At 38.0% G+C, this 27,286-nt stretch overlaps 1 protein-coding gene across 8 annotated transcripts in view; it reads left to right on the top strand.

Moving 5' to 3' along the window:
* LOC100650960 (fat-like cadherin-related tumor suppressor homolog) overlaps positions 1-27,286 on the top strand; it is a 499,821-nt gene that overhangs the window by 423,039 nt on the left and 49,496 nt on the right. For all 8 annotated transcript variants that reach the window (XM_048406896.1, XM_048406897.1, XM_048406901.1 and 5 more), the window contains exons 4-6: positions 9,474-9,580; positions 11,059-11,263; positions 24,165-24,226. In XM_048406896.1, the coding sequence (XP_048262853.1) occupies positions 9,474-9,580; positions 11,059-11,263; positions 24,165-24,226 (374 nt within the window). The remainder of the gene's footprint in view (positions 1-9,473; positions 9,581-11,058; positions 11,264-24,164; positions 24,227-27,286) is intronic.

Here is a 27,286-nt window from a genome sequence, read left to right on the forward strand (position 1 = left end):
ACGTAAATTCCGCGGCTAGGGTGTAACGAGTTCGCGCGAGAACAGAAATTACGCACGTACGTTATTACGTTCCGCGTGTAACGTATTCCAAACATGCACAGAATGCTCGATAACGTTCTCCTTATTGAGTACGAGGCCGCCTCCGTGGAAATACCTCAACGACAATAGAGCAAAGGTTATTAGACTGTTTTATATCATTCTTCTCCTCTCTGGCCTATATTATTTTATTTTAATCCTGTTACTGCCCTCGAACTTTCCTCGATACAATTACATTCTCAGTTCTATTGTGTCGTTACAAAGAAACGCGTGAAAGAAGAGGAAAAGAGAAGAGAGCTGTGTTTTGTCTGCCTTTTAATATACTTACTCACCAGTACACTGCAGACATTTGTGCAGATTTATATAATTCTCCCTTTTTTCTGTTTTTGGACAGGCAAACAAGTGGAGCTTAGAGATTTGTTTCGTCTATCAAATATTATAACGAGCACGCTACTTTGGATGTTCTATTGTATCTTTGAATATTATGTGCAGTCTGTATATTTTTACATCTTGAAATTTCTAAATGCATTCTAGTCATCATTTTATAGTACACCTTAGACACAAAGACAGCGAAGTCAGGTGTGACGTTTTCTTATGGAACTTGATGATTAAATAATAAGATACGTTATCTCTATTTTTCTGGTTGTTTATGCAAAGAAATTAAACGATTTTCGCCAGCAGATGAACGAAAAATTGTGTATTAGAGATTGATAAAAGGATTAAATATATCTATCCTTCTGCTCTGCGCCTTATCTTCACTCGTCAAGGAGAGACCTTCTTACGTTTAATTTTCCTCATTGTAGTTTAATCAACGCGGCCACCGCGCGGGAAACCAATCGCCTTATCGTGCGAAAGAGGCTTTCGCCGACCCTCAGTTCCGGCGCGCAAATGGGCTTGCATTCGGGAAATCGCTTCTTAGAAACGGTCGAAAGGTGTTTCCAGGCTATTAAGCAGAGCTTTAGAACGAACATCTCCGCGTAGTATGCTGCCTTTTTCTTTCTATATCCTCATGAAAAAGAAGAGGATCAAAAGGGGTGGAAAAACATTATCGTATCCCCGTGGCCATATGACATGGATATATTATGTGAGAAAGGGAGAACATGGATATATTGCTTGTCGAATAAACGTTAAACAAGTGACAGGGATAAGTTGAATACACATTTCCTTTCTTTACGTGGCAATATTAGAGGCAGAAGTCCTTGCGAGCTGATGCAAGTAATAACCGAACCGTATAGAAATGACTTTCGGGGTAAATGGAATGGCTGGAGAAAATTTTGTTTATGGTGATTGGCAATCGAAGTGTATTTTAAACGTGGAAATATTTGTAGAAGAACTTTGCAAATTTGATTGGGATTTACATTGGAAGAAATTGACGTTCATTGGCGGGTTCTATTACAATATTATAATACGGTTGCAGAGGATGTTACTTCTTATTTCGCGGTATAGGGATGTTAAGTATGTATTTTCATGTGACGTAGGAAACCAGTAACTACTTGCTGAAATCACCTTTCAACTCGAGTTTCGTTCACAAAGTTACATTTAAAGTAACATTGAACAATGTAGAGTAGAAGGGTATCGTTTAAAATTTCATATAACGCTTAATATTCAAGATCTCTATACCAAATCTTACACATTAGTTAGAAACAACGATTGACACAGTCAAAGCACAGGAAGGATAATTTCATCCAGCAAAATCTCACATATAGAACCAATATTCCAAATATATTTCTCAAAGCAATAAATCTTATCTCCCTGAATAAGATATATTTACTCTCTTTCTTCCTCTCCCTCACTCTCTCTCTCTCTCTCCCTCTCTTTCTATTCATTGGTCTCAATTAATTCCCGTATTATAAAACATCTCAAGAGTCGCAGCAACTTTTTATCAGATAATTAAACTCGCCCATTTCTGAACAGAAACTTCTCGATGACAATGGCAGATCCATATTTATCCTGGAAGTTTCCGTGCCAGTTTCAACGAATCTAGCTATCGACTACTAAACGTAAAGATCGATCACCGGAGAAGCTTCTTAGTTTCTCGACGTCCGTGGAGGAGTGTCGCGATCAAGACGTATACATTCGCGGGCTATTGGCGAAGCGTCTAAAGTGTCGCCGTTTCGAATCTGGGTTAACGATCGGCCATAGTTCCCCCGCGGTGGATCGAGAGTCGAGAGAAATGTCAGAGAGAAAATGAGGTGGATGGAGACAGATGGAATTCGATAAAAGAATGAAAGAAGGACAAGAAGCTGGTTCACGGGGGTTGGAGGTCACGAGGATAGTTCGGGGATGGCAGGTCCGACTATAAAATTGCGCGTTTTCCGTTCGAAGGCTCATCGATCGGTTCGCTGCACGTTTCCGGCGAGCAGAGGCATCGTTACTCGGACAAAAGCTCAAAGCCCCCGCGAAAACGAATTCTGTAACTCTTCCGTGAAGCTCTTACGGATCCCGGACGCCAAATGGTATCAGCCGTTTATGAAATGGGATAGGTCGGCCCTGGCTGAAATTACCGAGAAGAGATTTTTACGATTCCTCTAAACATCGTTCTCTCTTTCCCTTTTCCTCGGGCTCTCCTCCCTTTCAAGATTTCGAAGATTCTTAACGCCTTCCAAGTTGTTGCCCTCCTTCTCACTCTTCACGAAATTGGCACACGATCTGGAAGATACGGAGGATGAAAGGAACTGATAATAGAAAGTAGGAATTATGTCGCGCTTTTATGAAGATAATTTTGACTCTCTCGCTAGAAAATTATTTAGGGTACACGAATGTTTGTAATGTAATTTCTCTATTACATTTTTCTTATTATTATTATTATTTTTTTTTTTGTTTATCAGTGACTCTGGAATGCTACAATGTCTTTTTCGGATTACCAAACTTTATGTTGGAAGTTTTTCAGGTTTCATATAAAATTCGTATGTTAAAACAAGCTTGGCTATATGTGTGTAATTGTAAAAGGGAAATAAAGTGCGTTCGATTTACTTTAATTAGAATTTTTTCGTGTTGATATTCGATTCGTGATAGTTGTTCGAGTTCCTAGAGATTTTATTTCGCCGGTTTCGTGAAGTTGTAAAAGTTCATGGTTAGTTCGAAGTGTATGCGTTACCAATTGAATATCGGACGAAAACGTTAGCCGTGTTTTCCACATCTTACGGAACTAACTCTTCTCATTCCCGGAGCAATACTTGCATCCATGGCTTGTAGTTAGATATTTTTCTTTAACGTTACTGCTTTAAGTAAATGCTCAGTGTTCGATTCAGTTTCTATGTTGTTCTAGCTTTTCCTTCTTGAAGCAATGACTAGAAATGCAGTCTTTCAAAGTTCTTTTGTTTTGTTGTTGGAAAAACTTAGAAACGAAGAGATATCGTATTTCTTTATTTAATGCTTCATAAATTAATGTATATTCTGTAGAGACAATGAAAAACGATAGGTCGTGCATTTTCAGTTAATTTTCTTAAAAATCTACTTGTTATACTTGATGAGATTTCTTTGTCAGCGTTACCCTTATTATCCCTGGTACCTTAATGAGCTTTCCTCGCTTTATTTTCATTATGACGATAAGAAAGGTTGATCGATGTTTGCAGAAGAAAAGGTCATTAAATATTCTGAAACAATTATTAATTTCCATCACTATAATCGTGACAGTCGTGTGTCGTTACAGAGTTAAAGAAATTTCATTATATACGTATTTCACATAATTGACACGATATACGTGTATACGTAAAAAGCTTGTATGGTAAATACTTTCTAATACTTTCAACTACTTTCGTCAGCGATTGTAATTACACTTCATCGTATATACAGCTAAAATCTATTAATTTCAGAAACCACTCAAGAAACTCTTCTCGGTACCACTCTTCGAAATCCTTTCCACATCGACTTTCGCAACAAACAGCGATTGCAAATGCCTCAAACAACCTACCAATCATCCGAAATATTATAGATCGTAACAGCTCGTTTTTATTTGGTTCAATCAACCATAAGATCACTAAAGAAGTTATCGATGTACAGCGTGGTTGGCGAACTTATTAAATATTTGCCACGCTTCACGGTCTTCTACTCGACCCTCGAGTATCCGCAAGGATTATGCTTTCGATGGCCGATTCTGTAACAAACACGCGTGCCTTTGATCGCGAGTCGATGATGAAACGTTGGAACAGCACCACGTTGCGAATGCTTTAACACACGCTCGTCGAATTCCCTCGCTGGCTCGTTAGAAACGCGTCGCGGCACCAAATTGGTCGAAACGAATCCTGATATTCTCCTTGACGTAATAACTATGCGTTCGTCAAGGTGTCGGCTGTAGGGGAAATCGAACCGTCAGCTTGATCTCTAAAACTTAAGTGCTTCCTATTACTTATCACAACAAGTCGCTTTACGACCGATGAATTTAATGACCAACAAGTCGTCAAACTTCACGTGTCTCGTTACGACGGTATTAGTACGGGTGGTATAGCTGGTGGAAATTCTTTCTCTTTCTGCTTGTCGTAGGTAGAATACCTTTGTTAGTTTTGAGATTAGTACGAGGTGGTTAAGGGAATGCTTCGTCGTAAATTTTGATTCGAAATTCATCGATCATTTCCCGAATGATATTGTGGTTAAGAAAATTGTATTGATAAAGTGTAATTGGGAAAAGAAATTGTTGGAATGTGTACATAATTGCACAATAATTCATCAACTTGCGTTTAATGTCAATGAATTGACAAGTTAGAGGCTTGCAAATATGTAAAGGCACCTGCAATAGTTAAATTATATTTATTGGAATAGAAGGAAAGATATAGGTTTGATATTCAAAAGTGTCAAAGTTTATTATTATTGAATATGAGTTGACTATGAATTTATTGCAGGTTTGGAAAAATATTTGATTTATAGTTAGTTTTTGTTGATTTACTTAAATTATTGAAAAGTGATGCTGCTTCCTTATTGCAGTAGCCACTTCGATCTATAAATTATAGATCACAGACTTCTCTTTTACAATGTTACTTCAAATAAGATTATTACATGACGTGTAATTTGTAAAAATTACGTCTAAAATTGTATCTGTTTTATTATCAAATCTGTTATCATTACAGAAGAAAATATATTAATATCGATAATTTGTAATTTGTGAAACGTAACTGAAACATAAATAGATCCGATGGCAGAATCGTGTTATGGAAATCGTGGAATTGAATTTCTGAATCTCCAAATGACGTTATTTGACATAATACCCGAAATAATATATCACTGACTGGCATCGATGTATTAATTGCGAACGATTTCGATCGCTATTAAACTTTCTAAATGGACGATGATTTGAAACGTTTGAGAATTCGAAGAGGTTAATTCGTGTGATCGAAGTGATTTATTGTTTATTGCTGGCAAATCGAATTGCTGGACAAGATTCAGGCTCTTTCATATCTGTCATTTGCCGGGTGAATGCTCCGATCGATTAAACTGTTCGAATTGCCTGCAAATCCTTTTTCTGTAGGTTTGATATTGACAGCGGTTATCTGTACATCGATATACTTAATAAATTCGCAGTTCGACATAAAACAAAGTATATCATTGAAAAATTTTAACAAATGTAAGAAACAAAGGGAAAAAGAGGGGAAACGTCTTTACGATTGTATGACGCGCGTAAAATGTAAGAAATGTGAAAAATGTGATGAAAAGATATCAACCAAATAATACAGAAATATATTCTGTCAGAATTTTTTAAATTTCTTAAATTTACTTACCAGTCCCTCTATTTCTGTTTTCATCTGAGTATGCTTCACGAAAATTGAAGAGGGAGATAAAACCGTCGGGAAACAAGAATTCCAAGATTTCAAAAGATCGTACATTCGATAGCAACCCAAAATCAAAACCGTCGTTTCTTCTGTTCCCAAATCGATAAATTCCATCTTCCCTCTACGTAGTAACGAGCACGATTCGCAATAATATTACGGAGGGACGTCTCTTCTGATTTGGAATTTCGCTGGATTCCCTCTACCATTACGTAATAAAGTGAGCAGCAAGTTATTCGAAATCCTACCCGTCGTCGATTATAATTATTAGAATCATCGATGTTCCCGAGGAACAGAGTGCAGAAAGGGGCGAGCCGGCAACTTGGAAATTGCATGCTCCAGATGAACTTTGTACGGCGAGAAACTCGATCTAACATTGATTATTCGAAAGTTGCTAATTCGTAGTGGTTGAAATGCTTCGATTTATTCGGTGGAAGCAGCGAATACCGCGGAATGCTGGGAAACAGTAGAACGAAGTTGACATTGCAATTACATAGACGTCGATAGGGTTGCAAAATTAATTTAGCGACGAACTAAAACGCGTCCTCTCTCTCTCTCTCTCTCTCTCTCTCTTTCTCTCGTTTTCTACCGCTCGTCGATGATTCTGTACGGTAAAGCACCGGGTAAACTCGTTTCCGCGAGAATGATTTAATTCTAATCCTAGATTGACCGCTTTGATCGAACATAATTCGTGCACTCTCGTTTTTTCCCTATCGCCACGAGATCTTATAGAATTAGAATACTATCTGAAAGCTTTATTATACATTTTATTCTCTAAATGTTCTGTTATTGTATATTGTATCCTCGTTAACTCATTTGACGTTTCTGGAAGATTAATTTCTAAGGTAACTTTTAAAAAGAATACTGGATTGTTATAGTTTTCATAGTATCACTGAACTCTATTGAGGCCATGTATCCCATTAAAAATATTTGTTTTCGAATTTTGAGTATATCGTAGTATTGTACTTTATGTTAGTATCGCAGGTTATCGGATTCGTTAAAGATAATTAAACGTAACTTCCTTAGACAGAAAAGAAACTAGAGAATCTAGGCTTTAGAAGTTAGAAACCGGAAAAAGTGTACAACACGGAAGACATTCTCACTTTGAATCATTTATTTAAAAACGATTCCGCATAGACGACTTGAGTCACAAAGGAATTGTAAATAATTTGGCGCTAATTAAGAGAACAAAAGTTATCATTTTTTATTTTTAGCCCGCGGCATAAGCAATTAAAAATAACTAAAATTACAATTGATTATTATAAGATAAAATGAGTATTTCTTTGTCCGAAAATTACTCCGTTCAACCAGTCGTGTTCTCCAATTATATCCTCGAACGTAGGTTCAAACGAATTCATTCCGTGTTACAAAGAAAATCTTTCTGTCTTTAACTTTTTCCATTAGCTACCACCTTCGCATCTCTCTTCTCGTTCCATCCTTCTCTAGCTTTTTGCTCTATCCCTGTCTAAAAAGTTCCCTGGAGCGTGTCTTTTGACACGGAAGAAAGATAGTTTCTTGTCGCGAGAGAAAGCGACCGCCGTCCTGTTACAATCCGGAAAGAAATTAATCCCGTAATGTTGTTTAGACGAAAAACTGGGGCATGAAAAGCGAGCATCGCATTCGACTTCGTAGGATATAGTCGTATCTGCTTCTCTTTCTGTCTCGTTTGCTCCACCATTATACGATGGCATAAACTGCTTATACAAGTTGCGTTCACGGTAGCGAATTTAATTTATTCTCCCCTTCCACGGATCACTATTAAACGTGCAGCACGTGTCTGCGTCCCCGAACCCCTTCTATGCTTGAGCGAGCCACGAAAACACGTGTAACGCGTGCTTTGCGGCTACGAAACAATCGCGGAGAGTGTAGAATCAACGAGACGTTCCTTTCCGATTAATCAAAGTTTCCTTGGACTTTTGAATTACTGTGAATATCAGAGATTAGAGTGTCAAATATTTGAAAACTTCTCGATATAACCACTGTACAGCAAGCAAACATTTGCACATCGTTCTCTTAATTTTGGAGATTAGGTCTATGTTTGAGCTGTTTAAAGGCCACGTTGATCAAACGTGTAAATTTAAAAGCAAAGAATGATGATGAGAGATGATGTTACGAAGACCATTTTTTATTATATGTATTTTCTATATTAATCTTGGAATTTGTTATTATTTATATCATTTTGTTGAAATAAACGAGCTTATGGGCGTAAGTTATTTGTTTCTGAAGAATTGAAGATTAAAACGTGTATTTATCTAATGCGATTGAGAAATTAATAGAAAGTTGAGCTAATGAGTTTAGCTTCTGAGAAAATCATTCTTGATTTATATCGGCTGGATTGGAAGTTCTAAAAAAATAGTATGGTATAATATACTCAATATATTCCACCAGCATTCCAACAGTCCTGGAAATACCAGTCATTGAACGCAAGGAATCCAATAACTTCCGTCGACCGAGTAAATTTTTCTATCTGAATACCGGATTATATACATATATCGAAGAATAAATTAACCATTGATATCTCAGGCGCCGCGCTATCCTGCAATTACATGTGTAGCCATCTTTTTTCTTCGGCCGAGGAAATCATGAAATCGCGAGCGCGGATCACGATTCCACGGCCGTGAATTTTACGGGAACGAGGCCATAAATAACCGAGGACACCGACGTGTATCTGGCTCCCGCTGGGCTGAATTTCGCCTCGGCTCCGATAATTAATCGATATCGTGGAATTACGAGCTCGATATTATACCGATACTGTTGGGCACGCATACAATGTACAGTGATCGAGGAACTGGTGGGTCGAGCCACGCGAAAGATCGGGATTAATGAAGATGCTGCAGCGAAATCTGAAGATGCAATTACTGACAGAACAAATCGGGGATAATCTTGATTACGATCTACATCTGCTCTCGTACGTAACATCACGGATTGCTAATTAATCGAGGTCTCCACCTCTCTCTCGCTTCCTCTCTTTGCTGCCTCGATATCTGTTAGCCTTTTGCCCGTTCCTGGACCACTGGTCGCCACGTATCGAGACGTTATCGTTTTAATACCGTAATAAACCAAGCGTGTGTTCATTGATGGCGTGTATCGCGGTGCAAGAACCGACCGTAAGCACTGGAATGTCGCAAAAACGATCGAAGACACGCGGAACAACGTGCTCGACGTGTTAACAACAGGAATGCAGTCCAATTTTTGCACTGACGCGCGAGAGCGCGCGCGCGGGTGCACGCTTGGCAAGTCGCCATCTACGTGCACGTCATTTCCTATCGGTCCTTGTTGCTAGCTATCTGGCAAGACGGTAATAACGCCTCTTTCCTTATCTTTCCTGCCCTGTCTTCCTCTTCCTCCCTTTTTTCCCACCTTTCTTTTTTCTTTCCTATTTTTCGCGCATAGAACGACCTGTTCCTACTCAGCTCGCGTCTTCTCATGGTGATATCGAAGAGGTGAAAATGTTTCGCGATACGGTGGCTATTTTCAGCTACTCCGTTTGCATGATTAGTTACGCGACGAGACGTTTCGATCGAGCATAACTTGATTTTTTCTTAATTATTGACGATCGAGAAATGTTCTGGAATCGCTGTACGGGAGCGAATATTCCGTTACATTAGATTTGTTTTATTTTCTCTCTTTTTTTGTCTTTTTCTTTTTCTTTTAATAAAATGTGTTTTGGCATTCCAGGTAACATCAAGACGAAGGTTATGTTGGATGTGGAGTCGAAGAGAGGATATTGGCTGACGGTGTACGCGCAGGATCACGGAGTGGTTCCTCTGAGCTCGAGTTTGCAGGTTTGTGCAATGCGGAAGATAAATTACATGTTTAATGTATTATACTGTCCCGAGAAATATCTTCGTGTTCCGAAATTTTTGATTATCCATACTTAGATAATGAAAATAGGAACGGGTAGAGAATACATTGCCATAACAATTAACGTGGAAATATTTCCCAAATGATATTGGTTTGTTGGATAAGTCTTAATGAAAAAGAAACAAGAAGAAATAATTGATCTTTGTAAAATATTTTCTGGGACACCATAATACTAAAAATTCGGGAGAAGTAGTAGAATTTACTTAAATATTTTGTATTTTGAGAATATTATAGCAAACGTACAGTAAAACTTTGGGTATTTATGAATTTTTCAATTTAATATAGATTGTTGTTAATTCCACGATAAAAAATCTGTGTTTCGATCAATGATCAAGGAATTACTAAAGAATTAATGCTTATAACGTCGTTTACGTTAAACTATAAACACTGTCATTACATTTTTGTCATTGTATCGGGAAAATATCACGAACGACTATTTATTTCGTACTTTCTACGTGCATAAGCTCCTAGTAGCGAATCGATGGCTAGTCAAAGAACCAATTTTCTCTATCGACCGCTACAAATTTTTCGTATCACTTATCTCCCACCATAATATTGCAACATGCATTACACTATTGGAAAAAGGCTTTCTGTTACCGACGTGACGCAAAGAGTTTAATTTGCGACACTTTTATAATTTCGTATATAGATAGAAATTTCACTAGTGATTTAACATGACCAGCTGAAATCTCATCGTGGACACTGCAATGCACTATAATCAATACCGTGAATTTTTATTATATATAACGCAGCTGATATTGTAGAAACTAATCAAGATAAGGAAATGAGAATTCAGTAAACGTTGTGAAATAAGATTATTACCGAATTGTTTAAAAATACGCTCTCTAATAATATGTATTCACTTTAAACTACGATTTTAGTCTTATACGTAGTATCTATAGAAGATTAATACAGGAAGTGATACATTAATTACTATAATTTAAACTTCAAATATTCCTGCTCTTTTCGCTTCATTTCACATTAAAATCAATTTCCTCGATTACATTCTTCGGCGAATAAAATAGAAGTTCACGAATGTACATTTCATAACTTACACGTTCAACGATAATCGATAGAAAGAATAAATTATTCCAGGAATCTTTCAAACGATACCTTTTAGCAATTATTTATTCCAAACGAATTGCGTCAATAATTTTGTACCGATTAAAATTCAAAACTGATCATTTTCGAACAAAATTTATCTTAATCTCTGCTGCTTTGCACGCATGATACAATATAATCCCCATTTCTCAAAGTTCTGCTATACTCGGTGCTAAAAAATCCGCCCGCAACTCTAGTTTACAAAGATATGGCAATTTTTTTTCCATTTTTTCGCAAACGCACAGTAGCGAGGACTTATCTACCTCTCGTAAATAATTCACAGCCGATTTTCGTGCAGGTGTACGTGGAGGTGCTGGACAGGAACGACAACACCCCGTTGACTGAAGTTCCAGTCTATTATCCATCGGTCCTGGAGAACTCTCCGGCAGGTGTGAGCGTTCTTCAAATCCAGGCGTTCGATCGCGACGTCTCGCCCCAACAATTCACTTTTTCCATCACCAGCGGCAATCCGGAAGGTTATTTTCTCATCAACTCCACCACCGGTAAGTTCCACATGGTCAGTCAGAAAAGAGCCAATATCTTGTCACAGAATCGAAATAGATTGGCTACAACGGTCCTTGGCTTTAACGAGATCAATTTGCCCTTCTATGAATGAGGATTTTAATAACGACGATTCGAAAATAAATCAGAGCAAGAAAATAAGTTCGAGCTTTTTGAAATTTCAATCAAGAAATGTGGATTGAAGAAGGTGGGAAGATATTAACACCAGAATTATCGGATTAGTCAAAATTCATGATACTTCCGAGTTATTTTATAGATCTATAATGCTACATTTTAGAAGATCTGAATAATTGTTCGGAAAATATATTTTCTTACTGCGTTATGTGTCTTTTCATGATAGCAACTTCTGTATTTTAATAGTCGATAGTTCCAGTACTAACGTAAAACGCTTTCTTGGTTGATACATTCGTATTTGAATTTATCGAGAAAGAAATTGTAATAAATATTTGACTTGGACGGTAGCTCCAATTAAACGTAATGGGTGGTAGTTTCGCCCTCAATCTATTTAATAATGGCGTTCTGTCACATAGATTGACCCCTGTCAGTTCTCGCGATGAATTAAAGAGATAGGAGCTAGTTGAAGCGAATGCATATCGTAACGATGAATTGGCATAAAGACACAAGGCATGGTTTAAACTGCAGCGAACGATAATAAAATTGCACGTTACCTTCGTTTAATATTTATCATTGAGCTCGAAAGTTTCAATTTGCTTTCACTTCTGAATATCACAATAGTCTGGTTTTATAGCTCTTTGTGAACAATAAATTTTAATTGTAGCCCATAAGTTATTTATATTTGACGGCTGGCGCGAGACTCTCTCTCTCTCTCTCTCTTTCTCTCTCTCTCGTTACATCATGAAACGATATTTTAATGAACGTACAGTCTATTTCCCAACGCTTTCTAACTATTAATATTTTAATTCCACTTCTCATAAAATTTTCCATTGAAAAAAGATCTCGATATTTGAAACATCTTTATCTCTTCATTCGTGTCCTTTTAACAGCTCTGTCTTTGCACTCGCGGAATACATATGTAATTTCGATTGCAAACTTGCCATTACGAGCTCTCCTAATTAAAGAGCTTAATATCAAAGATGAAGAGTCAGGCAGGAAATTATCGACGCTGCAGGCGCGCGCCAATTTTAACGCTTCGAGCATGAAGCTCTCCATAATATTCCAATAAACAAGATTTATTCGCTGCGATTCGATATTTCCATATCGCTTAACGGTAAATTGACGATTAGAAGAAAGATTCGATTTAATGAAGATAGCAATAACCGGGGCCACTTGTACGAAGCCGACGCTCAAATTAAAAGTCCAATTTCACCCCTCTGGATTCATTTGAAAGTCTGATTTAATCGGTCGCTGGCCCGCCAAGATTATTCACCGAGGGTCGAATCGAATTTGTATCGCAAATTGTCCCGCATTAAAATTGATTCTCACTCGTCTGGTGTACGCGTGCCTATTTACGCGCAGTATCATCGCCCTTTCATCTCCAGTTCCACTTTTCCACACTGCCTGATCAGTAATATAACCGCGACTCGCTACCTTCTTCTCCTTTTCCTTTCAATAACGAGTTTCTGACTTTTCATCGTTTCGTAATTTCGCGGGCTAACACGATCGTTCCACCAGAAACGATGAATAATGAATGGCGCGGCTTGATCGGGCGAATTTGCATACGTTATCGCGTAAGTCGAAAACAATGACTCCGACGCTTCCGCTTCTATGACGCGAGTCACTTTCCCGGAACATAGAAGACCAGAGAAAAGGGGAAACTGCTAATAAATAATGATTGACGGTTTATTAATGGAGCGAAATTATAGGGAGATAACGAGGTAGGATAATTCTGAACGCGCAGTGATATTAAATCCATTTTAATACTTCGATAATGTAAAAAAATAACGAATAACTCGAAAAATAATTATTTCCTTATGTTTATGATTGTGTCTGTATTTCTGATATCGTATACGAAACATACGTACCATTAATATTTTATAGTAAATAAATGTCGATAGTTGCATTACTTATGACGATGTTTAAGACGGATATTTATAGTTTTTACAGTTTAGCTTGATAATAACCTTCGAACGAATAAATCTTGGAGATGAAAATCGAGAGATCGTTTCATTCGTTTTCTTCGTCATCCCAATTTTCTGCAAGAAATTCGCAATGGTTAATTACAAAACGGGCAGACGCGGAACGAAAGTCTCTGCAAATCGGAATTACACATCATTCATTCAACCGGTGTACGTTTACCTCGCAGCGGCATCGCCTTTCCTCCAGAAGTTTCGTAAGCGGTCATTTATTCCCAGTCATCTCGAAGATCGATGGGAGGCGGTGCGGAAAATTGCTTACACCGGTAGAAGACGGCTTGTAATTAAAAAGTCGACCGTCCGCTGATTCGTATTCATCAGTCTTCCCAAGCCACGGGAAACTTTCCACGGTTCTTGGATTGTCGGCTCAGAAATTACGAAAAGACACCTCTACCTTTTTCCTTCTCTTTCTTTTTTCGCGTTCGATAAGGGGAGAAAAATGTACGCGTCGAGGACCAACTGGGTGACCGAAGGAAACTGTAGAACGAAACGAAAAACGGGCTAGAAGAGTCGCCATTCGATACTCGTACGAGTGGAACGCCGGTCAATAAAAAATGAGTCGTATCTCGTCGAGTGTCGTTGGGTTATCGAACAATGATTCCGCGTTGGTCCGCGAGAAATGGTTCTTCATCTTCGATTTCTGTAGCGCATTCACACTGTGATAAGAAGCCTGCGGATTTTTGTGTCATTTCGTGTCTCTATGAACTAGAGAAATCGAACCTGTAGATAGAGATTTGTTATATTTGTTTTTTAATAATATAAATCGGGAGGGTAAAAATTTGTCTAAAAAGAATTTCTCTGTTAAGACCAGTACGAATTGCGATTTATTGCGCGTCAGAAGATCATGTGATATATAAAAGTGTCACATAATTAAAGAGAAAACAGAGTTTCGTGTGAATCGTTGAGAAATACAGACAGTACTAGAGTCCAGTTGTTCAGAAAATATTTTGAGAATTATTATTATTATACGTATGATATATAGCTTTTTTTTTTTAAATTTAATAAGCAAAATTCTACCTGCAATCCACGAATCGTAAATATCAAATAATTTAAACACTTTGAACATTCTATACATTTTCGTACCTAGATGTGCCATAAATTACAGAAACATTCGCAATCTCTAGCTATAACTACCGATCGTTTCGTATTTTCATATTTCCTAGTTTATTTCTTTCCTTTCGATAGAATTTGATGTAGGTATCGTTGCCGCGTTGAAAAGTCACTGATCCCGCTTTTGTTTCATGGAATGAACGATGTTTCGGTTGGCCGAATGGCTTGAAAATAAATCATACTCCATGATTCACAAAGTTTCTTGCACGTTCGCTGTATCGCGCGTTTCGATGCACGTACCGACGATTCCAAGAGGTTGTTCGCTGGCCGGGATTGAAGTAGATGAAGAGAGTCGGCTTTTTGCTAGGTGAATACCTCGATGCGTGAAGTGGATCTCGGATTGGGGTGAGGTTATGATCCTTATTTATGTGAAATCGTGATGAGATTGAAACGTTGAAGATGTTGAGAACCGTGTGCCTGCTGGAGATCGAATTTAAAAGTAAATCTTTTGAATTTATATTTTCGCTTCTTTACTCTTTATATCCACCAGACTAGTCACAGCTGACCTACATTTTTTAATGAAATTTGTGAAAGATTAGAAATTCGACGTTTTGATCCTTTAACCTGGGAATATACAGAATCCTGGCTTTTTTATTTCTTCGTAGAGTCAAACATTAAATAGTATTTTATACTAACTTCATAATTCACTATTTTTCTTTTTTTTTTTGTATTTTTTTAATGATTAGTATTCTCACGATTTAATATTTTTTCTAAAGATTGGATATATAATCAGTCGTTCTACCTATAATATTCAAAAGCTGAAATAATTAAAATGCATGATTCAAAATTCCATGCATAACGAACTGGTATTAAATAATATAAAGAAACTAAAGATTTTCAGTAATTACAAAAATAATTTATTCCAATAAAATGTATTTTTATAATTTTTTCTTAGCTCGCCAGAAAACATAGTACAATGTAATCACAGCCACAATACATTAATATTTCCAAATGATTTTTCTCGTATCAAAATTTCCTCTATAACAAAAAGGGTTTTAAAGACTCTGTGTCATTTACACTGGTTTTCTTCTGATTCTCGCAATTACTGTTACGAGTCAAAAGATTAGTGTAATACGACCTCGGCATATTCCTTTCATCAACAATACACGAAACCATTTGCACAACGTGTGTATACACGACTTAACCTAATACAGTGATTAAGTGAAACGCGAACGCATTCGGTTGCTTCTTTTCCTCTAAGCTGTTTATCCGGTGGATCGTCTGTGACAAAGCGTAATAATCTCGGATAAATATGTAGGAGACTACAGGGTTGCGTAAAACGTTGCGTGGTTTAACGCGGTCGTCGAGTCCGTTAAGCCGATTTCGCGATCTCCACCAGGAATTCGATGCGTCGAGCACGCTAGATCAAATGGTAGCTGGAAGTTAAGCGCTTTTAGGCTTCTGCGGTTCAACCAGGATATATCCGCGGGATCGTCGGAAATGAATTTCGATCTCACAGAGCTGACGGTCCTACGGCTGCTGAGCGACAAATTGATGGAGCTCCGTGATGCTTGAATCTTGATGGAATAAGGAAGAGGAAGATATAGGTTCTTGGAATTGCTTCGAAATTTTCGTGTTCTTTAAACTTACGTTTTATTATCCGTCAATTATGCGAATAATCTTTCCACACGTTCTATCAATTTATTTCAACGAACACGTTGACTGTCAATATCGTTGATAGCCCGTGCGATAAAATTTTTTAAAGTAATCAAGGTAAAATAAATTTTACGAAGTAAAAATTTTTTAATGACGTGAATGATTTAGACAACATTGTCAGAAAAGAAGTTTGTCAACATAACGTAATATTTTGCAAAAAATTAAATATTATATCGTAGCATACTTCAATCTATTACAGCTTCCATCCGGGTGGCGGTCAACGCGTTAATCTATAAATTTAACATCAATCTACAACAAATAATTGAAAATGCGCGATCAAAATTGTAATCAAAACTACGCAGTATGTTGTACGATGCGAGAGTAGAACATATCTAACATTAGAGTAGTCGGCAAGTGCGCGTCGAAAATACTTATCAGAATATCCGACTGATCATGAACGTTTACGTGAATTCTGCTTAGTCGGCGAATACACAGATTTAGAAACAAGCCGGAGAGATTCGAAATAAGCCTACAGATCGCCATGGTAACTACGATGATCGTGCGTGAAGAACAGATAGGTCGTTTAGCCGGGAATTTCACCCTGGCCATTTTGCAAGGTATAAACGTATGCTTATACGCGTACTTTCTCTTCGTCTCGCGAACGCGAAATTGATCGCTGCGATTAGGAACTACGCACGCGTGCGTACTGTAATCGCTCGGCGATTTGTGAACCGATGCAATCGCCGGCCTTTGTGGGAAACGAAAGACGCAGGATGGTAGCGATGCCTGATTGTATGAATTATCGTTGAGGGAATGGAGAGTTGGCCGGAGGTAATCGTAAATGTTTCTGATAGGAAGAAAGATGAACGCGAGGTACCAAGATGAATTATCTGCTTGTTAATAAGCATTTAATGTATTGATTGATGCTGATGGTGGTGATGATAAAACGACTGGAATTTATGTCTACTTCATTCAGTGTTACTATTGAACCAAGAATTGTGTCGAGTGTGGAAATTGGAAACATGAGCTCTGAATTTTCGCCTGATTATAAATGGATATTTTACTATAGGAATTTTTGTAAATTTGGAAGGAGGCGAATGTTAATGATATGAGAACAGGATATTTGTCAGAGCATTAATTAGAATGAAATTCTTCCTCCGATAATAATATTTATAAATTTTTATGAGATGCTAGATCTGTAAATTTATTAATACTCTGTTTTCAAACTTTGCTACTATCTCGTGTACTCGATTACAAATGGAAATTGTTTTGCACAAAGATAAGCTTCTGATTAACTACGCGTAGCCTTCTCAAATTTTCAACAAATTAGGACTACTTCTTCGCTACATCTCTGACATTCACGTATAGAAACGAAAGAAAGAACTGTTGGTCGATAGACTTCAGTAAAAAGAAAAGACACTGCACAATGAACTGCAGCACGATTCCGGCCATAAAATATCCCAACAATCAACTCGGAAAGAAGGTCAGAAATCGCATGTACATTGTATAGCATAACTCTCTCAGGTTCGTTATCGCAATTACGCGCACGTAACGAAACACTTCTCCATTTCCTTTCTTTAACCGTTCCCGATTCGAACGAAAAGCAGAACGAACGAGTTCGCGGAAACCAAAAGAACAAATCGCGAAGCCTAACGTAATTCGTAATTACGTGGCGTAAAAGTAAATCGTTGGATCAAAAATGGACAAATGGATAACTTCAGTTTAGGCGATCACAAGTTGTTCGAAGGTTTCCACTTGATTGAAATTTGGTTTACACAGAAAACTTTCAACTGAGTTTCAATGATTCGAGATCGATCGACTCGGTCAATCGAGCAAAAGTTGCCTAACGTAAACGCTGCTTAAAGAGCCGACTACTACGGACGAGATTGCATAAGTTACAGCGCGAGAGTCACCGGGAAGCGATCTAATTTCGCGCGGTTGTTACGTTTACGGTTCACCAGCTGTATTGTTTTTATTTAAAGAAACGCAGGAAATAATAACGGATAATCACGGCGTTTTGGAAATGCTATTGCGGGGATTAGATCAGATACCACGGCTCTCTCGGCTGTGTAATACGCTGCAGCCCGGGGAAAGCTGTGTGTACACATGCGCCAGTGAAACAGGTTAGTCGTATCCGGTGAACATCGCGTTTTATCACGAAAAAGTTTTTTTATGTCTGCTGCAATCGAGTATTCGAACAGGCGAACAGCGATAGGGATATTATTTTGGTTATTCGTTCAATTGAAAAGATATTTGAAACGAAACTTTATATTTATGCAAAATAATGGATCATTAGTACATTTTTAATACTTTCAATGTATTAACATATTTTCAATCCGTTTTGAAAGATATTCACATTTCAGTGTTCAGCTTTTAAGTATGTACTCCTCGTTTTATACTTCGTTGAATCTGTCTAAATTTTATTATACTTTTATCTGAAATCGTGATACTGTAATATCTATAATACAAAATTACGTAACAATATGATAATCTGTGACGCGACAATATCGTCACACGAGTATTAACTACTAGTTTCCAATATACATATTTATTTACCTGTTTATACGTTTCTCTGGTCATTTATTGTTTCTATCTTTATGCTTTTGAAATATTTGAAGTTTCTGAAATTTCCTGCAAACATGATGAAAGCTATATTTTATTCGCATATCCTTGACTTGACGAATATAAAACTCGGTAAATCTACTTTTTCTTCCACCAAACTTTCGTCACATATTTCGAACGCGAAATTCAGTCGCAACCGGCGTGTTCAGCCCGGCTCATTCAACCCTGCGATTTCGCTCTTTTATTTTTATCTCGTTCGCTCGTTCCTTCGTTTAACACCTGTTCACGTGGAAACTCAATACGAAAGTCCTATGTCGTCGATTGAGAGTTTCTAGAATCGCGTTCGCGAGTTTATCTGAGTTTATTCGACGATCGGAACCGATGGAATAAGGTCGATAGCCCGACATGACCGAAAAACACCAGCCGATCCGGCACGAATTTTAAGATCCCGCGACGCATTTGCAATTCAAAGCGATACGTACACGTCGATAGGTAGCAATTGTTTCGATTCTTCATACGCGATCAATGGCGGCTTCTGATTGTACCGGCGCTCGTTAAATTTCCAAGCGTCCTGATTTCGTGCCTTCAACTCACCGGAGTTTCACCTTTACCGATCTATGGAGCAAGATGCGTAATTTGCATACCTAAATAACACGTGACTGCGATAAATCTGCCGATTCTCCAGTTCTGCCTTCATTTCGATCACGTGCTAATTCTATGAAAATTAATTATGCTTGATGAACTACTTTTTATTAACACGCTACAATAATATTACAACTTGTTACTTGCACTGCATTTCGTTTTAGCATCGGATTAGTTTGTTGTAGAATGTATGTTATTGAATATTCTACGATATTTTAAAGTTTAAGCTCGGTTACGACCAGTGTCTGCGAAACTAACAAATAATATGCGACCATTTAACCCGTTAAAAAAGACTTCGGTCATCGCGCAATTGGAAATTAATGAAGACACATCCGTTTCATTCCGATTCGTTTCACTTAGGCCTAGTCGTAACAAACGTAAATATAGTATATAATTCATTTTTAACATAAATCAAACTTGACCAATAACACATACAATTCTAACTTTTAAGGTGTCACTAACATTCCTCTGTGCCTCAAAATCCCTTTTCAAACTTCGATTCACAATTTTTCCCCGCTCAAATACGCAGCCTATATACGCAACACTGTTCGTTCAGTCGCGATATTTTCACGCGGCGGGGATGTTCCTCGAATGCACGTGAAAAGAACCTCTGCGACACTCTTCACCGGAAATCACGCTCGACGACGCGACGTGAACTGTGCAGGGGAAAAAATTTCTCCGGGGAAGCTGGCTGGTCCCACGGTTTTCCACGGTACATTTTTTAGCAGTCGTCATAGAGTAAGCTGCCGGCGGGCTTCGAGATCTCGGGGATGAACGTCGTCGGTTGTGCTCCGGGGAGACGAAAAATAAATCCGTTCTGATCTGATGATAGTGGCACATCTTGGTATACCGGCGGAACCAGATAGTACTGTCGATAATATCGCGAATAGTTTTGATTTCCGATAACGAATTTCCCGCGGAGAAAGCTGGTCTACGTGTGACGAACCGCGCGTTCATCCGGGTGAGTCAGTCGAGACGACGATGTCTTGATGTGATGAGACCGAGGGACCAAAACGAAAAGCAATTATTTAAATGCGTTCTACGTCGCGAACTTTTCTATTCGTCGTCGAGTTTTTACCGGTATCAGGCTTTCCCTTTCTTTTCCACTTCGTCTTGTTCACTTTATTTTTCGACAATTTCTCGTTCCTCGTGACCATTCTTTTCTTATGTGGATCGAGCCTAGAGGGTGACGCGAATGAATCATGGGAGTAGAAGTATTGTATTTTGTTTTGTAAGAGTTTTGGATCGTTTTTGAACCGGAAGAGCGCCATTAAACGTATTAAATTACGTACATTGTATTAAAATGTTATTTAAATTGGTATGCATATAATGTAGTTTAATGTAAATCTTTTGTTTTCCATTTTAGCTTTTGTTACAAACTTCTTCAATAAAAAAGGACTTACGAGAGGAATATAGGAGTTAAACGTAGATCCCAGTAAAATCCAATAATTAATAAATATAAAAGAATCGTAGAGAGGATCTGTTATTATAAATTATTTAAATACCTAGAAAGATTAGAGCATTTTCAAAACTACTTTAATTTTCATGCTACGTAATTATAGAAAAATCAACAAAACATCAATCCATTCTTTCACTCTGTTATTCGAAAATTTCTCTAAATTCCATATAAAAATCCATATCAGTGACCACACGAAAATTATCTCCAGTTGGACGCTGCAATGCGAACCGAGAAAGGACTCGACTCTATCGTGGTTCCATTTTATCGTTTACATATCTTAGCTTTGACACGCGTGTATCACCCTCGTAAATTTTCCAGCAGCCTTTCAGACTCACCCTGTACATTCGTCGCGTCATCTCACCCTTCTAACCTTCCCCTTTTTCTCGTTTCACCAGTGATTCCAACGAGAAAAGCGCACGCTGGCAGAACGTCGACCTTTATTACCACGTCGAATCTTTTGGCCAGAAAAGTGTACGTCGTACCAGCGTCGTATTCGAACAACGACACTGCATTTGACGACCATACTGTCGTCTCTTGTCAATTTTTTATATCGACCCGTGATTGTGATCTGGGCCTCGATTCGATCAAATGACGCGATATCGTCATTTTGTGTTGATGGCCCTGTGTGATCCGACAGCTTTGTATTTCTGTTTATATAATACACACAAGCACGAGCTTTTGTTATTAGTAATTTTTATGTAATTTACAGAAAATTTGGGAGTGCAAGCAGCTGTTGTATATTAGTTGAAATGCGCTATAAATGACGTGTTTGATTTCGTTATAAAAAGTAGAATATATTATCCTGATGTTGTTCAACAGTAACCAAACTGAATTATACAGTTGAAGAATATTGAAACGGTCGAACTTTGTTAGCATCTATTGGAATTTTAATGTATACAAATCTTCATTTACCTACTGAAAATTTCATTTGCAATTGTAATTAATTCTTTACCATACCAAAAACTAATTGGGTATCCATGCTCGTTTCGTCAATTATGTTCAATGTTGTAATTAATTTCTTTCTTTTGCAGCCTCGCTACGTAATTTAAATTTATATATAGATATTATTGGACGAATGTATCTGTAAATTGTTTTTTATTTCTGACAGAAGTAGGCAAAAGATACGTCAACAGAAGGAGGGAATATTTGAAAATAAATTGCGATTGAATTACAGAAATTTAACCAGCAATTCATTTTTACGCAATTTTTGATAATATTCCCTAATGAATAAATTAGACTTCAAGGAGCTTGATAAAGCTTTCTAATTAGAGCATGAATTTGGTCGATAATTAGCTTCGTGAACACAGCCGCGTTCAATATATTTCGCATCCACGAAATTCAAACGTTCCCCACTCAAAGTGTAATGGAAATGCACAGAATCAGAGGTTTGGTAAATTTCGCGCACGCGTGCCAGACATCTCGCTTCTTCGCGAAATAGAAACATGCGGCTTCTTAACCTGATTAGTATTTCCGGTTGAAATATAAAATCTGTGTTGTTTGCTGCCGTTGCCGGAAGCCGGAGAAACCGCGCAGAATGAAAAAAAGGAATGCGACCGCGGGACAATGTACTGTGGAAATATTTTCAGGGGCTTCGTTTTTGTTCTGCAATGTTGCTTTTAGAAACGTTCTCAGAGTCCGGAAACTGCCTGCATCCGGTTAAATCTTCTGTCATCCCGTCAAAAAGTTGCTCTGGTAGATGCTACATACTGAAACATAATTGAAATTATTACGTTGTAGGCGTAGCTTAACGAAATGGAAAATTCTTCCTAACTTTCGAAAGAAGTCATTACAAAAATTATTTCAAGAGTCAATAATATTAAATAGTACAGTTCAGATTAATTTTTATTTCAATTTATTCGAACAAGAAAACATTCGTTCTTCACTTTCTTCGTCAAAATTGTTGCATTTAACTTTTAATTTAATTCTTATCGCTAATTTACATTTAACTCTTCAAATATATTTCTAATTTTACTCGTCGACGGGCAAATTTTAATTTAACCCATTTAAACGGTAATATCAACGCTTCAGTCTCATTTCGATCATCCATTCTTCTTATAAATAATTAATCTTCTCTCCCATCTGCGCAGCATCAAATCAATCGTAAGAAACGTTTCCCCTTTTCAGACTTTCTCCGGATCGAATTTCTTTCGGTTCTGGCGACGAACATAGGCGGAAAAACGAGAAGGGACGCGTCGCGGAGAACAATTTGCCGCGAAATTGTTACGGTCTCCGCGACGAATAGAGGGCCGAAACCCAATTACCACGTCGACGTTTCTCGATCGCCGAAGTTTGAAGCTCGGCTACAGACAATGCCAGACCCGAAACTCTCATTTTTTCCCCTTCTCTCAATTATTTTTCGACGACACTCATCGAAGGCAAACGGATGCGCGAAACGCCCGGTGTCCGCGAGGCATTCGAGCCTTTTCGATTCCACGCTATGACGGAAAACCGTTCGTTCTTCGCTGCGAATTGAACGAACGGAACGGCATGTCTATCGTCGGTCATCGTTAGTCCTCGAATTTTCGCCAAGTGAAACCACAAACGAATCCCAGAATGTCGTGCATTGAATCGTGGGTGTGAAATAAAATATAGTGTATGTGCGTAAATATACAGTGGCACTCGAGAGTATTTAAACACACATGGAATCTCTTTATGAATATATTGTAATATTATGTGTGCCACAAGAAACATTTTGAAATTTCACTAGCACTACAATGAGATGCGGCTATCATAATTACGTTCGCAAAGTTTGAAACGAATCTGAAAATTGATCGAGAAGATAGGGATATTCTTTGCAGAAAAAGTCAATAAAGTATTTGTGCAGTCATTTATACATTATAAAAAGCCATAATATCTAACGAGGCCATGTTTAGCGCTAATTATATATTTAAGACCTCTATCCGTGTCATATTAGCTTTTTACTAAATGTATATATACTTGCAGTATATACTTTGTTACCAATATATTTCAGAAGTTTCAGAAAATCTTGTACAACACACATAATATATTCATACAAATTTTCTACGATAAATGTACGAATACATTCGGCAGTTGTAGTATGTATATCTGTACGTAATTGCATAGAAAATGAAAAAGAGACGAGAGGAAAGAGGTGAAGGGAGAAAATGTGAACAACGAGGGAAAGAATGGAGAGACGAGTTCGACGGGATCCCGGTGAAATCTGAACGCTATAATTTCGTGGAAACCGTGGGCATCGAGCTAATCTTTGTCCCGCTAATTGAGGCCTTTTCATTTCACCGTAAATTGCCACGGAGAATTGTCCTCCGGTTTGCTCGGTGGCGTCGGTTTACCGGTCGGTACTCCACGATAAAACGTCAGCCCAGAAACCTTAATTGAAACACCGTTTAATCGGGATTTATTAAGGTTGCTGATCTAATTCTCTATTTAATTATGTTTCAGGTTTGATCACGACCAGCGGCCGGAAACTCGATCGAGAGAACCAAGCGGAACATGTTCTCGAGGTGAGTTTGCATACAAATTATTGTTCGTAAACGGAGAAAAAGAAAATGTATACATTGAAATTTGATTCGGGACCATGAATCAGCCGTTATTTGTGAGAGTCCTGGATTTTTTGGGTGACGCGTCGTTGTCTTGCGATTAATCGAACGGCTCGTGTTACATTGAATACGGAATGATACATAAATTGCAGGTTGATGGCATTCCACGTATTTAACCTGTATGCAAACTCGTTATTTGAAATTAATTTTTGTCAGGATTTGCTTTTTGGAAATAAAATCGAACGTATATTTAATCGTATCCACGTAATATGCAAACGATATCAAAATGCAAATTTACATCTTCATTGCATTCCGCTAAATTTTCTCCGTGACATGTACGTATTTTCAATTAAACATACTCTTCATAAATTTTTTCCGGTTCTTTATATGCAACATCTAGAAAATTCAATCGTGTATAATTCCTTGAAACTCGATCTTGTTTAATTCTTGTATGAAAATCTAAATTATACTTCATTAAACACATAAACTAGATTTATTTGGATCCAATAGCTACAAAATTCATTAATTCCCAATCGTATAATAGAAATTCAGCTTCGCGTAGTAAGCAACCCTTATTTAATTTCTATGTTTCAAATTCTAAGCCGTGCCTTACAAAATTCATAAATTACGCTTTCAAAATTACAATCAGGTCCTTTTCACGGTGCATTCGTATGCAACACAAGTTCTGTATCCCCTTAATCGTTTATTTTCTGACGCGCTTACCAACAGATCCCGGAAAGTTTTGACGCGATACCGTACCCGGCTTAATACTAGTTGTCCGACTCCCAAGTAGCTTCAGCAAAATAATCACCTTACGCTAAGTATAATCATGCGTCGATGTGTACGTGGTCGCGTAGTTGGCTCTTTGCACACGAACCGTGGTCAGGTTAAGCCGGATTCACACGAGTCAGGCCATGACGAGACGACGCCGAATTTCTCAGATCGCGATGAAACGCCATAATGCATATCCTAAATCCTTTTTGCCCGAGCTTAGAGGTTCTTCGCTAATTGCTCCAAGCAAACTACTTTTTTCATTACTTTCTAATAATTCCTGGTTGTTAATCGAAATGGCGGAAGAGGAAGCTAATAGAACTGAAATATAGCTTAATGTGATGTAGTGGAATTACGAATGTACAAATTTGATTTACTATAGTGAATCTGCGAATATTTAGAAAGTATAATTGAAATGATTATATGCTATGTGTAGAATGTTGATATTTCAATTACGACTAGAAAATACTATTTAAGGGGAAAAATTTTTAATTAAGTATCGTGCATGGCTTCTTCTAATGTGCTCTGAGTACATTATTAGGAGACTATTAGCATATTTTCATAATTTAGTAATTTACTGCAGAACGTAGTGACTAATTGCTTTTAATCCCTTTCATCATTTGGCAACGTAAAATGTAATATATGCATGAGTGTATGCTGCGAGGTTGGAAAATGTATTCTGTAACACCCAGTATAACCACAAACATTGCTACATATTTTCGTATGCTAATTGTTATGCAGAATTCTGGGATACCTGAGATAGAAAATTCTCTTTGGTACGCTGACAATGAAAATAAAGAAAAATGTTTACAAAGCGAAAGTTCTGTATAAAACGGTATAAGAAGCTAGATTTCCTCCATTCTATTAAGCAATATCACTTTCCATAATATAACAGTTAAGCATGGAAAACTCATCGAATCCTTATCCAAAACACGATAGCGGCTCATTTCATCCCCCGAGTTTAAAACGTTCTCGCATTCTCAAATAGCCTCTGGCGAAGCAGCGTTCTACGCACCCAAATGAAATCGCTAAAAAAGATACAAAACACTAGAAAACATAGTCCAGAGGTTTAAAGCCATTTAGGGGGAGGAATCTTGAAAGTGTTGAATGGTAGCAAGTCATTAAGGTAAATCGAATTTCCTAACGGCGTGCTAACGCAAACAGGTGATAGGTCGATTACCGATGCACCCTTTCTATCTCTTTAGTTTCACCCTCCTCACCTCCTAGCGAATCTCTCAAACCGTTCCACCCTTCGATCTTACCCCCTCTTTGGTACCCATTCGCTCGCTTCATCCCCTAATATTGTCAGACTGGAAATGAGGAAGAAAATCGCATCCTCCCGAAGATTGAAAAGTAAAATGAGGAGAGAATCTCCTGTCTCGCACGGTGAAAGCGAGAGGACCAGCTTTAAGGGTGTCATTCCCTCGGAGAAACACCGAAAGAGAGCTCCTCTCCTCTCGGAGGGATGAATGGGAGAGATTGTGTTAGAAAAGGGAGGAAAAAGGAAGTGATACTAAAATGGACGGATGAAGGAAAGAAAAGCAAACTGTCGGCCAGTGAGTGGATAGAAAATCAAGGACGGGACAAGGTGAGGCATTTCTCTGCGGCTCTCTCGTCATCCGGGGCTCTCAGGGATTTCTCTTCGCGTTCGGATTAAAGGAAGAGCACCGGCCTGGTTCCCCTGCCGTGTGTCTTTCTATAAGAGTTCGTGTGTTTATATGTGTGTGCGTCTGTGTGTCGTGAAACACCGGAATTTCGTTACAATGGAAAGAGCAAAGGAGTGGTATAGCAATCTTGGAAAAAGCTTTCCCGGCCGCACTGAGGGCTACAGATAAATAGACGTTGCTAGAGACGACGAATGCTTTCCAGCCCCGATAACGAGTTTTTACGTGTCAATAGATCGGGATTGCGTGGACAACCACGTCGGTTTCCGATACAGCAGATCTTCAAGAGAGGATAGAATTTATTAAGTCACGCGATATGTTCGATTTACGCGTATCGGAATTGAGTTGGAGGGACGCGTTGCTTACATATCAACCTATTTGGGATTTTTATTTCATTAATTTGTAGTAGTTCATCAAGTTGGGGAGTGAATCGAACGACTGACGGTATTGTTCGAATTGTGGAATTTGAGGATTTAGTTTTGATGTTTGATATTGCGTGAAGATATTTAACAAATGCGTTATTTTCTAAAAATATTCGCGTCTCTACCAGATGTTGATGTTGTCGCTAAAAAATCCTAGAAACTCCTTG

Source organism: Bombus terrestris, chromosome 6 (genome assembly GCF_910591885.1).
Source record: "Bombus terrestris chromosome 6, iyBomTerr1.2, whole genome shotgun sequence".
NCBI classification, from domain to species: Eukaryota; Metazoa; Arthropoda; class Insecta; order Hymenoptera; family Apidae; genus Bombus; species Bombus terrestris.